The 13,083-nt window shown below is 44.2% G+C and overlaps 1 protein-coding gene across 28 annotated transcripts in view; it reads right to left on the bottom strand.

Moving 5' to 3' along the window:
- DST (dystonin) overlaps positions 1-13,083 on the bottom strand; it is a 518,621-nt gene that overhangs the window by 72,931 nt on the left and 432,607 nt on the right. For 22 of the 28 annotated variants that reach the window (XM_070777732.1, XM_070777740.1, XM_070777736.1 and 19 more), the window contains 7 exons: positions 11,126-11,287; positions 9,501-9,671; positions 6,740-6,906; positions 3,323-3,482; positions 2,797-3,123; positions 2,050-2,134; positions 244-485 (listed from right to left, as the gene is read on the bottom strand). In XM_070777732.1, the coding sequence (XP_070633833.1) occupies positions 244-485; positions 2,050-2,134; positions 2,797-3,123; positions 3,323-3,482; positions 6,740-6,906; positions 9,501-9,671; positions 11,126-11,287 (1,314 nt within the window). The remainder of the gene's footprint in view (positions 1-243; positions 486-2,049; positions 2,135-2,796; positions 3,124-3,322; positions 3,483-6,739; positions 6,907-9,500; positions 9,672-11,125; positions 11,288-13,083) is intronic. The other 6 variants (XM_070777742.1, XM_070777745.1, XM_070777761.1 and 3 more) reach the window with 1 other exon arrangement.

Genomic DNA, 13,083 nt, shown 5'->3' with positions numbered 1-13,083 from the left:
TATGCATAATAGTAAACTCCCACCATAAGGTTCGAGGGACAAACGACAAGACGCTGTTTTTTTGTCTGGGCTCCTAAAAGTTCACACAGCTGGTCCGTTGCCAGTTTCTGTTGGGTCCACGCCCACAAAGGCGCCCTTGAACACATTAGCAGTGACATGTGATAAACATCACTTCACCCCTGAGTGACTAGGCCTCCCTTGAGAGATAACAAGCAGACACAAAGAATATATGTTGGAGCGTACCTTTTGCCTTGCGTGTGCTTGGCTGGCAGCCTCTCCCTTCAGAACCTGCGTTTCGTACGAGAGCAGCTCGACTTCCACCTTGTCCAGCCAGGCGCACAGCTCCTCGTGGGTGGACTGCAGCCGCCGTGCAAGCTGCAGTGCCTGCTCCAGGGTCTTCGCAACGTCCGTGCTCAGCTTAGTGATGTCCTGGTATCTCGCTTTAATGGCTTCCAGCTTATCTTGAATGATTAAAACCTCATCACCTAGAATTTCAAAGGCATGTTATATCTCATGAAAGGGGAAGCAGAGTTCTTCAGAGGTGATGCTACGCTGATGAGATTTTGGGGGGTGGGGGAGAGGAGACACTTTTCTTAAGAAGCTCTGACCCAAGAAAAGTCCTTTCCTAGGTTTGAATCTTTCTGGGGATTTCTGGCTGATGCCAACAACTCTGCAAATGCAAATACAAAAAACCGCCAAGGACCACAGCACCTTCTGTCTTGTGAAAGCACCACCTTGCGTCTATCTGTATGGTCTTTCCGTGTTTAAGGTTAAAAACCACCTGGGTCCAAATACTGAGTTTGTGACTCATTACCTTGTACAAGGTACCTGACCTCTCTGTGCCCCTGAGTACTTATTATAAGAACAGAGCCTACTTCATAAGGTTGTGATAAAAATTCAATTAGTTTATATTTGCAAAGTATTTAGAATGGTGCCTGACACAGGCATACACATGTTTATGTACAGCCTGGGTGGTGGTAGTTTAGTCACTAAGTCACGTCCGGTTCTTGGACTCTTGCAACCCCATGGACTGTAGCCCTCCAGGGTCCTCTGTCCATGGGATTCTCCAGGCAAGAATACTGGAGTGGGTTGCCATTTCCTCCTCCAATGTATAATCCGTGTGTGTGTTAAAAATAATAAACTCATCTGTACTGTTCCGACAGATCTTCACCTGACTCTATTTAATTTTCAGACACACAGAAAAATTGCATCCTGGGCTTCAGGTTCCAAGTGTAAGGCTGTAGCTATGATACCAAATTCCTCCCGTGCATAATGAACAGTACCTGCCCCCACAACACGCATGCTGAGCTGAATACAGATACAGTGAGATGTTCTTAAAGCCAAAGGGATTACTAAAAACAAGTCGCATTTATTTTCTTGGTGAGTTCAAGTGCAGAGAAAGGAAGCTTGGGCACAATCACACTGCTGCTGCTGCTAAGTCGCTTCAGTCGTGTCCAACTCTGTGCGACCCCATAGAGGGCAGCCCACCAGGCTTCCCCGTCCCTGGGATTCTCCAGGCAAGAACACTGGAGTGGATTGCCATTTCCTTCTCCAATGCATCAAAGTGAAAAGTGAAAGTGAAGTCGCTCAGTCGTGTCTGACTCTTCACGACCCCATGGACTGCAGCGTACCAGGTTCCTCCGTCCATGGGATTTTCCAGGCAAGAGTACTCGAGTGGGGTGCCATCTATGTGTCACCAAATAGCACCTCTTTTAAAATTTTACAAAACTGTCCACAACTGCTCTGCCTCTACAACAACTGCCTTCCACAAGTGGAAAGCTAATTTCATTCTGCCATGCAATTCTCTGACCAGTGCTCAGTATTATGAGTAATACACAAAACTTTCATTAAGAACTCAGTGAGATCATGAGAAAAAAGTGAAATCATAGTCCAAAATCCCCTTGATCGGCCTTCAAAGTGTTCTCCAGAACGAAGTCTTGGACTGGCCCCAAAATTCTAAAGTGCTTTGTGTTCTCCCTCCCCCATCTCTAAAATATTCTGAAAGCAATGCACAGTGTTCATGGAATGATGATTTGAAAGGTATCTCACCTGTTGTTCGTTTAAGTAGTTCCAGGCCATTCAGCAGAGCCTGGTCTACATTTTGTTTTCTAAGCTGGATGTCCTCTTGAAGAACCTAAAATACAGGTACCATCTTGTTATCAGCTAATCTTAAGAGAATGTTAACTAGGTTTCATTTTTTTGAGTAAACACCTCGCATTTTCAAATATTCCTCACTGTTCTCACATTTACTTCTCCTTGTTTCAGCACTGTGCCCATGTCTCAGTTCAACTATCGAAATTCTCTCCCCTACTCAGAAAATGAGCTACGTGGAGAGACTGGAGTATTGGTTAATTGTGGGCCTTTGTATACAATGATGAAATAATAAAATGAAAAATGAGCAATCTATTACTGGATAAACTGAATCTCTTCTTACATTACGTGTGATTTAATTGAATCTAACACTCTATATTTAAAATGGATAAACAACAAGGACCTACTGTATAGCACAGGGAACGATACTCAATATTGTATAATAATCTAGATGGGAAAAGAATCTGAAAAAGTATATATATACATATATATATAACTGAATTGGTTTACTGTACACGTAAAACTAACACCACACTGTAAATCAACTAAACTTCAATTTAAAAAAAGGTCATTGTATACAAAGGCAATGTCTTTTTTGAGTACAGGAATTAACCTAAATCATAGCGAACATAAAATAATACAGAAATAAAGAGAACTGAGAAAATAAGGTCAACTGAAATGAAAAAGTAAAATAAATCAAAATACCCGCAACTCAGCCTGCTGTGTCCACAGCCCCTCGGGGCTGGAGTCCTGGACCGAGAGCCGCCTCAGCTTGTCATGCACTTCACTCAGCCAGTTCATCAGCTCCACTTCATCTTCCCCAAAAATCTTAGCATTACACAGAGCCTGCTGCAGGAGCTCAGACCTGCTGTGGCTTTTCTCTTGAATCTCAATGTACCACACTTGGGAGGAGTCTAGTTTACTCTGCACCATATCTTTATCCTCCCTGGAGCTCAAAACCTTTAAAGACTGGCCAATGCTAACAGCCTGGTGTAAATGCTTATTGTGATGCAGGATGTCATCTTCTAAGGCCTAAACGAGGTTTAAAAAAGGGAAACAGAAAGAATGGACAAATAAAAATGACAACATAAATTGAACAAAAAGATGACACATGAAATGGGTATAAGGTTGAACTGAGGCGTCACCCAATAGCGCGTAACTCAAATGCGTGTCATAAAACCTCAAAGCAAAGGGACAACTGGATCCCACGGGCGTGTGATGGGAACCTTACTTTGTGCTGCTCAATCTGCTCCTCCAGCTTGGACGCCTGGGTTCCAACAGGCTCGCAGTTCGCCAGCCTCTTCTCTGTGGTCGACAGCCACTCGTTCAGCGGCTCTAAGGTTTCGTGAAACTGCTGTGCTACCACAGAGATACCTTCCAGCTGACGGTTCCTGAAAACGTGCCAACAGGAAGGTCATTCGGGGATGAGGAATGTGGGAAGCTGTCAACAGAAAGCTTCACTCATGCTCCTGCGTTCCGCTCCCAACACTTTTTGTAGAAAACATCTAAGGTTAAAATTAAAACCTCTCACACTGAGAGGACAGTTTAAAATACTTCTTATATTCCCTGTGCTTCCCCTGCCAGGGTTCAATCCCTGGTTGGGGAACTAAGATCCCTCAAGCCACTCAGCACGGTGGAAAAAATAAAAGATATCTATAAATCTTTTTTTAAAAAAATAATAGTTCTATTAAATTCTCCTTTAATTTTTAAAACTGAACAAAGACCAACCTCAAGAAGCTGAATCTTATGAAAATCTTAAGTAACTCATCGTAATTCTTACAATAGTTATAATCTTAGTAATGGTATAATAACAATAGCAGCAATAATAATGATAATAATAGGCAATATTTACTGAACATGTATTCTATGATTTACAAATTAGTTAAATTCAGCCAGAGCACCAGTTACTGAGACTGCGTTAGTCAAATGGTCAAAATTAGATGCAAGTTTTGAAAAATAAAGCATCCCTTGCACTGGAATTACTAGTAATTCCTCTCCTCCTTTAAAAAATATAGTGTCAGGTACATTTCCCCGAAGCAACATTTATTATTTTATGGACTAAAAATATCAGGAAAGAGAAGAACTATTTCTCTGACTTCTACAAAACAGAGCTTGAAATGCTTTTAGAAGACTCATCGTTTCCTCCATTGAAAGGGGGCCGTGTGAGTTAAAACCTGCTCGAGCGGTCCTTGGTTTCCACTGAGGGCAAGTGATTGTGCCGGTCTGTGTACGGAGAACCTGATTCAGTATCTAATTCTGCGAATCCTTTCTGCTGGGACCAAGAGCTGCTGTCTTGACCTATCATCGTGTTTAATGCTTAGGAAATGACCTGATTTGAGACATGGATGTTCTTTAGGGACAAAGGGAATTATGAAAAACTGGCACATGCTGCTGAATGTATTGAGTTGGCCAAAAGGTTTGCTAGGGTTTTTCCGTAAGATCCCACTGGAAAACCCAAATGAACTTTTTGGCCAACCTAACAATTTTTGTATCTTTATATCACAAACCACATATGTATATATTTTTAAAACTTTCAGTTGAAACACATTTCACCTTTAAAAAAAATGAATAAATTACTATATTATTTTTACCTTCTGGATGATCACTATCTATGACTCTTCTTTCTAAATTCTATTAAACAGTATCTAATCACCTAGAATGAATGGAAATAACTTTTGAGACTAGGTTTAATTGGCTGTGATTTAAACTGTAAGGGGATTTATTAATCGGTGTGTGAATCACAATATGACCACAATCCCTCCACTTAATACTACTGTGAGGATGGCTTGGGAAAAGGACAGTCCTGGAAGAAAAGCAGAGATCTTGGCTTTCATTCATTTAAAAAAAGTACTGAGCACCTCTCCCATGGTAGTAATAGTAATTCTAGGGCATTACACAGAAGGAATAATCTACTGATACACGTTAAAGGGAATGTGGAACTCCCAGCCTCCGTGGGAGCCCCTTACTCACTTGTCCTAGAACATCGTTTCCTTCTACCCTGTAATTCAAGATTAGACAAACCCTTCTCTGCATTATCCTATGAAGAGTTCCAACAAAGGCAGGAATGAGTGGAGACGCTCATTCTGTTCAGCGGGTCATCTGTTTCCAACCCAACCAGTAGGCACTCCAGTGTCACAATGACTGGACGTGGGTCAGTGGAGCGTCAACGGAGAGAATGAAGGAGGAACTATACTCAGTATCCCACGACAAATGGTAAACCGAAATGGGGAAGAATACTTTTAAAAGAATGTATATATGCATTCTTATATGAAGTGAAGTTGCTCAGTCATGTCCGACTCTTTGCCATCCCACGGACTGCAGCTTACCAGGCTCCTCCGTCCATGGAATTTTCAAGGCAAGAGTACTAGAGTGGGTTGCCATTTCCTTCTCCAGGGGATCTTCCTGACACAGGGATGGAACCCAGGTCTCCCAAATTGCAGGCAGACGCTTTACTGTCTGAGCCACCAGGGAAGCCCACATTCTTATACATATGTATATATATATACACATACACACACATATGTGTGCAACTGAGTCACTTTGCTATACAGCAGAAATGAAAACATCATCATATCATCATAAATCATGTATACTTTAATAAAACAAAAAAAAAGAAATGTAGTGAAGCCCAGCGGAGCCACACTCCAGCTCCTCACCTTGGTAAACGTCACAGCACCCTCCACCAGCCTCACTTCCCAGACACCTCCCACTCCACTTTAAACCAGAACGTGGGACATCCCTGCTGCAGCCGCTCAGCCTTCGCACTTTCAGTGCTTCCACTGCAGTGGGTGTGGCTTTGATCCCTGGTTTGGGAACTAAGATCCCACATGTCGCAGGGTGTGGCCAAAAATAAAATAAAATTAAGTAACTGAGGGCACCATTTAAAAAATATTATTAGACAGTCAAAACTTAATTAGAAACAAAAATAGAAAAAAACAGAGGTTGCCTGTCACCTCCCCACCCCAGGCGGGGTTCTTCCGATTCTCCACTGCCATGGCACCCTGTGTGCAGGTTTCACTCTGAACCATCACATTCGTCCCTGCTCTTCAATGGCCACCAAACCCTGCTACGGTATTCCCTGAAGGTAGTAGGGATGATCTGACCAGTGCAGCCCCGGAATGCCTGGCCTTGCCTGATGCGTGGCAGGCAGGCAATAACTATGTTACAAATGAATGAAAAAAGGACCCTGCGAGCGATACACTGTTCTTAGAGAGTTGTAATAGGGACCTTCCTGGTGGTCCAGCAGATAAGAATCCACCCTGATCCCTGGTCGGGGAACTAAGATCCCAGACGCTGCAGAGCAACTAAGCCTGCACACTGCGACTACCTACGAGGTCCACGTGACGCAACGAGAGAGTCAGTGCACCGCAACAAAAGATCCTGTGTGCTGAAACTACGACAGGTCGCAGCCAGACAAATAAACAGATAAAAACAAAAACACACACACAAGAGTTGCGAAAGATCTGGGGACTACAAGACATCCCCGTCGGAGGAATGAGACGAGAAGCGCCAGCACCCCTGCCCTCTATGTTCACATACGTGACAAACACAGGAAGAGAACAGTCTGGAAACAAAGTGGGACCAAAATAGAGAAGTCAGTACAAAAGCCACTGCCGCTCTCCTCAAACCCTGGCAGCATTTACGTTACCTCGTTTCGGCCTTACTAAGCAGCGCCTCCCATCGGCTATCCAGCAGACTCAGCTGTTTCAAAATCTTCACTTTATCCGGAGGTTCTGCCGTGGCGGCGATTTTCTCTCCTTCCCGTTTGATCACCTCCACAGTAGATTTGCGGTCATCCAGCAATCTTTGGAGAAGCTTAGGAAAAAATAGTAAATAAGAAAACAATAAATAAATGGAAAGGAAACAAAGGAATAACTGTATAAACATATGCAAAACATATGCTTTGTAGCATACTTTTGACATGTGACAAAAATCATGTTGGATGGGTTCACATACAAAAGGATTTGAGAAGTAGAGCTTTTTCAAAAACCTCATCCTATTTAATGATTCATTACTACTGTGTTAGACACTGTGGTAGAGGCTTTTCGCAGTAAGTAAAATGAATATTGGTAAGGCCACTAAACTATTCATTCTCAACTTTTTAATACAAGATAATGGGGTAGAAGGATCCTTCTACTCAGGAAAACATCACTGCACTGGAAGCGCAAAACCCTCATTACTATAGCGAAATGGGAACGCCCTAACACTCAACCATGAGCTGTCCCACTGAGACAGAAAGTTCATTACAAATCATCACAATTTTCAAAACCTTTTCCCACATTAAACAATCTACCACAGGAGGGAAGCTGAGACTCAGACCACTTCACAGGTCAATGAGGCTGAAACCGGAGGCTCCTGGCTGCTTTTGGGAGGTAGGATAGCTCCTAAAATTCTTTATGAGGATAAAAACGAGCCTTTAACTAGCATTTCCACAACGACCAGAGAGTGGAACATTTCAGAAACCTTCAAAGTTGGCGAAAGAAGACTAACATTTAGGACTGAGCAGCAGAAAAAAAAGTCAATCCAATTCTTCATTTCAAGAAGCCTGGAAGGGAGTGTTTGACATAGGGAGCCAAAAATCAGGATTCCCTTCCTCCACTTAAACAAAACAAGCATTTCAGTAATAAGTGCCAGCCCCAGGCCCCACGTGCAGAGTGGTGAGCAAGGCACACGGAACGCTGAACACCACTGCTGCCTGAACCTGACCCTGACTGATCCTGGAGGACCAAAGCCACGGACAGGCACCCAGGGGCAACACGCCACGGGAGGGTATCCCGTCACCCAGGGGCAACACGCCGCGGGAGGGTATCCCGTCACCCAGGGGCAACACGCCGCGGGAGGGTATCCCATCACTGCCACTTCGCCACCAAGCCCGCTCTGCTCCGTGTTACGCAGCAGCCTGGATGGGAGGGGGGTTTGGCGGAAAACAGGTGCATGTGTGTGTATGGCTGAGTTCCTTTGCTGTCTACCTGAGACTATTACTACGTTGTTAATCAGCTATACTCCAATATAAAACAAGAAGCTTAACAGCAATTTAAGAGAGACCACCACATAGGAGGGGAGAGGAACAGGGTCCAAATGAAGGGGAAGAGACGTCCTCTTTTAACACAGGTCAGAGATCATAAAATCAAAGTAGGACAGGTGGTTTAGGCAGTAAAAGGAACAATTAAGTGGATTACTTTCAGTAAACTTTAACGAATAGCTTCTAGCAATTAAGAGCAAAGTCAACAGACAGGTTTTGTTGGCTAAGCCTTGTTCATTAACTCTGGGTAAATACTAAAGGTTTAAAAATCATGAATGGTAATAGTCATATTATTTTATTTAACACCATAGTATATATTTTATATTTATTACATTATAGAAATTACATATTATATTACGTATTATATGTATCAATTTTTTTCAAAAACCAAACAAATGCAATGTGTTTCCTCTTATGTTTCTTTATTCCTTACCTCTAAATCTATTTCTAATTAGTTAATTTCTCAAGATACTAAAGTCTTCAAAGAATTTTCAGAGAGAGTAGTACTGGATGCCAAAACCCAACCAAGCCTCTGAATCCATTCCTTTTTTTAAGCGTGTTGTCTTTTTAAAGGTAAACCTTATCAACACACTGTATGCCAGGAGCCCCCCAATGCCATGAGTCATTTCAAGCCGTGGATGACACGAATCAATACTGGACGGGTCATTAATGCTTCCCAATGACCACAGAAGTTGTATGTGTGGCCCTAAGGAGTCAGCATCCCTCTAAGGAGTGTCTTTCCAACTGGGTCCTGTATGTGCAGTGTCAAAAGACACAAGAGCCCAGTTTTGAACACAGGGATCAACTCTCTGCCTCGTCAGTACAGGCTGAATCATAATAAACTGCCCATACTGACCTCATACAAAGACAACTGCATATGCACCAAACCAGTACATCAAAGAACCGTGACATCTCTGTTCGAAGTCACCTTTTCGCTGAGTGAGGTCGTCCTTGACCGCACTATTTTTTTTTAAAAATTGTACACGTCCCGTCTCCACTTAGCACTTACTGTCCCCAGCTCTACCCGCTCTCTTCCCAGTTCTTAGCTCCCACCCGGCTTTATTTATCAGCGGCCAAGGTTAACACTAATTGCTTACTTTTGTTACTGTCTCTCTCTCTCCCTGTTCTTCCCTTCCCATTAACACTTAAACTTGATGAGGGACTTTTATGTTTTTAATTTGACGGTATAGCTCCAGCACCTGCAAGGATGACTCACCTGTGGCAGATGATGGACGAATATTGGTTGAATGACCAACAAAACAAGGTCTAGAACATCGATTACTGGTTAATGAAAACATTCTATTAATACAGACAGAGTCACAAGGTAAACGTTTACTCTCGTTATTAAGGTGTAACGGGAAACAGGAAGCGCGCACTGCTAACTCACCTTCTGCTCCTGTATCTGGGCCTTCACCACCTTGAACTCGGCGGACGGGGCTTTCTGATTGGCCACGAGCTCCTCGGTGTCACCCATCCAGCTGAGCAGGGACTCCAGGGCGTCCTGGAAGCGCCCGCAGTGCAGCAGGGCCTCCTGCAGCTGGGCTGCCCGCTGGGCCACCTGCACAGCCGGGGCCTCAGTTACCACCGAGCTCGTGAGGAACCACACACGCCCACCAGCCCGCCCTGTCCAAGCTCGTCTGCCCATTGATCACAGATTCTCTCTTCCTTCTCACTTAAAACTTACTCAAGGCACTGCTCGTGGGCAGGATACAGACAGAAAGGAGACAAGCTCATCAGCAAGTCAGCCCAGCAGATAAGGTTACCCTCTCAACCCAAATGCCAAAGAGGAGGACTCTCGGATTTTGGATGTATCCAATACACCAATGATTAGCAAAGAAGGGTTCAAATATTTTAAGGTTACTGAAAGAAACAGTGCCTTTTTCATTTTTACCATTATCCATGGGGTTCCATTATTTCCTACGTTGAAAATCAAGGATAGTAATTTTTTTAAAGACTAAGATTAAAAAAAAAAAAACTATTATTTAATAGAGAGAATCAGAATTATATTCAGCCACACAAAATAACTATGAAGTATCCAATTAAATCCTGCCAGCTCCAAGCTCTATATAGGCCTTTCTTAACAAGACAGGGCCTTTGTCCTCCAGTAAATGGAGTCTCTGTGTCCCACACAGAGATACCCTATCGCCCCCTCAAAGGTCTTTTCTTTTTGGACTGAACAAGTACTTGGCAAGACAGTTTAAGTACCATGGAATATATTTATACCTGACACTGCATCCCCGTTTGCGTGAGCAGCACTACAGTATGAATCAGACTCTAAAGAAGGATAAATGCTGTCTTGAGATCTGGCCACCAAGGAAGACTTCAGAGCAGGAAAAACTCCAAAAACAATTCCCTCCAGCACCAGACGAGCCCTGCCATCCCAAAACCCTTTTCTGATCATTTCTGTCACATAAAGAGCTGCTGTTGTGTTTCAGCATCATCTCCTTAAGCTATCAGAGTTACTTTCCAGTGTTTTCTGTCACGCTCATTTGGGAAAAGAGGGGATCTTCATTTCATCAAATGACATTTGGACTCAGCAATCTATAGTGAGGTGCAAACCCTCAGTCCAGGGCGGACAGACACACGGCTGCACTGTGCGACCTGCTACACAGTGCAGAATGAGCTGCTGATGAATGAAAATTAGGTTTCACATACAAAGTGAGATTTCCAAGTTCTCTGGAAAATAAGTAGACCATTTGGCAGCAGGGAGCCCAGGCCCCTGGGTGGCACTAACCTGAGGCGCCAAGCAGCCCCCATGCCCTCGGAGGTATGTGCACGGTCCCAGCCCAGGGCAGAGGACCTGGCCACCGTCCAGACAGGGCCCGCCTCACCCAGCTCGCTGCCTGCGTCTGTGCCCCCAGCCCTGGGGACACCTGGGATGGGCCATGGGTCACAGGGCGGCCAAGGAGCAGGCAGGGCAGGGAGGCTGGGCTACGGGACACAGGACTGGGGGTCCTAGAAAACGCTGGCGAACAATCTGCAGGAAGGACAAGGGAGGGAGCGCCACACCACCTTCTTGTTGAGGGTCTTCCAGCGCGCGCCGGCGTCGTCCAGGTCGTGCTCCAGGGCCTCGGTGCTGGCGCCCTTGGCGGCACTCTGGATGAGGCCCTGCCCCAGCCAGTTCACATCCTGATGCTTCACCTGCAGGGGTTCGATCTCTTCTTTTTGGAACACCTACGTTTGAAAAGAACAGTAATTCTCTGAATTAGCGTACCTAACAGTCACCAAATACAAACATCTGTTCCATCAGCCAATATGGATTATTACAGATAAAGATAATCCTGGTTGCCTAAGTCATGTGTTGTTGCCTAGTCTGCCTTACAAATACTAGTAAAAAACTAAACATAAATTCATAATATTATCATGACCACTCAGAAATATTCAGGAATGATATTCTAGCTGCATTTCATCAGATTACCTATAAAACGAAAACAAGAGTGGACATGTCTTCTGTATCGCTTCATTATCACAGCACTAGGAATCTCCCATCACTCCAATTTAACTAGTAAAAAAAGGTTTAGAGTGGCATTATTTCATTCTTTTTTCTAAATGTCATCTGCAGCAACATGAATGCAACTACCGATTATTATACTAACAAAGTCAGAGAATGACAAATACTGTATGGTATCACTCATACACAGAATCTAAAATATGACACAAATGAGCTTATTTACAGAGCAGAAACAGACTCACAGATACAGAGAACGGACTCATGGTTGCCAAGGTGAGAAGGGCGGACTGGGACTTCAGAGTTAGAAGATCCAAGCTGTTACACACAGAATGAATAAACAACCAAGTTCTGCTGTACAGCACACTCAACCCTACTCAACATCCATTCCATAATGAAAAAGAACAGAAAAAACTAATATGTACACCTTTATGTATCCGTGAGTCACTCTGCCGTACGCTAGAAATTACCCAGTGTAAATCAACTATGCTTCAATTCAAACTGAGGCTCTGTGACAACCTGGAGGGGTGGGTGGTCAGGGGATGGGAGGGAGGCACAGGAGGAGGGGACGCATGTGTACCTATGGCTGACCCATGCTGACGTTCGGCAGAAACCAACACAATACAGCAATGATCCTCAATTAACAACAAATAAAAACTAAGATGGATAACAACAAAGTCCTACTGTGTATCACAGGGAAGTATATTCAGTATCCTGTGATAAACCCTAATGGACAAGAATATGAAAAAGTGTACCTATATAACTGAGTCACTTTGCTGTATAGCAGAAATTAACACAACATTGTTGACTCAACTATACTTCAATAAAATAACTTTTTAAAAAGCCAAAAAAAAAGGTACAGAAAATGCCAAGTAGCAAGATGATAAGATGGGCCTTCCTGGACAAGAATCCTTATGGGCTCTTCTAAGCAGGCCTGCTGCTAGCTGGCATGACATCGGAGCCTCAGCTGGAAATGGGGGTCACTGACAAGAAGATGAGCTGAGCCAGAGGGGCCACACACGGGGACACAGACGGCAGAAAGGGGCAGGCGGGCACTGCAACAGCATGGACGCCGACACGCCCAGCCCCTCAGCCTCCGCCAAGACACCAATGGGCGCGCGAGAGGCACAGAGGCCTCCCCACCGGATCCCAGCACACGTGGCTTGCACGGCCACTCTGTGGGCCCTGCCTGCACTGTCGGCGGCTTTCCAGCACCTCCCAGCCAACCCTCCAGCCCACCCAACTTACAGGCCGCACTGCCTGCAACTGGCAAAGTATCTAACTAATGTGTTAGAGTAAAACGCAAGTTCCACAAAAACGCCAATTTGTTTTCCTTAGAGCTGCTCTATTTCCTGGGCCTACCACAGGACCCAGCTTGTAATATGGACCTGGTAACTACTTGCCAAATGAATTATCAGTATAGAAAATTGTATTCCTATCTTGGGGTGGGTGATGATCATTCCTCAATAGATAATACTATACGTCAACTCTTTCATAGATAATACCAATGCTTTAATATTCG

The sequence above is a fragment of the Bos indicus genome, chromosome 23 (assembly GCF_029378745.1).
Source record: "Bos indicus isolate NIAB-ARS_2022 breed Sahiwal x Tharparkar chromosome 23, NIAB-ARS_B.indTharparkar_mat_pri_1.0, whole genome shotgun sequence".
In the NCBI taxonomy this organism is placed as follows: Eukaryota; Metazoa; Chordata; class Mammalia; order Artiodactyla; family Bovidae; genus Bos; species Bos indicus.
This window is presented reverse-complemented; position numbering and strand designations above follow the sequence as displayed.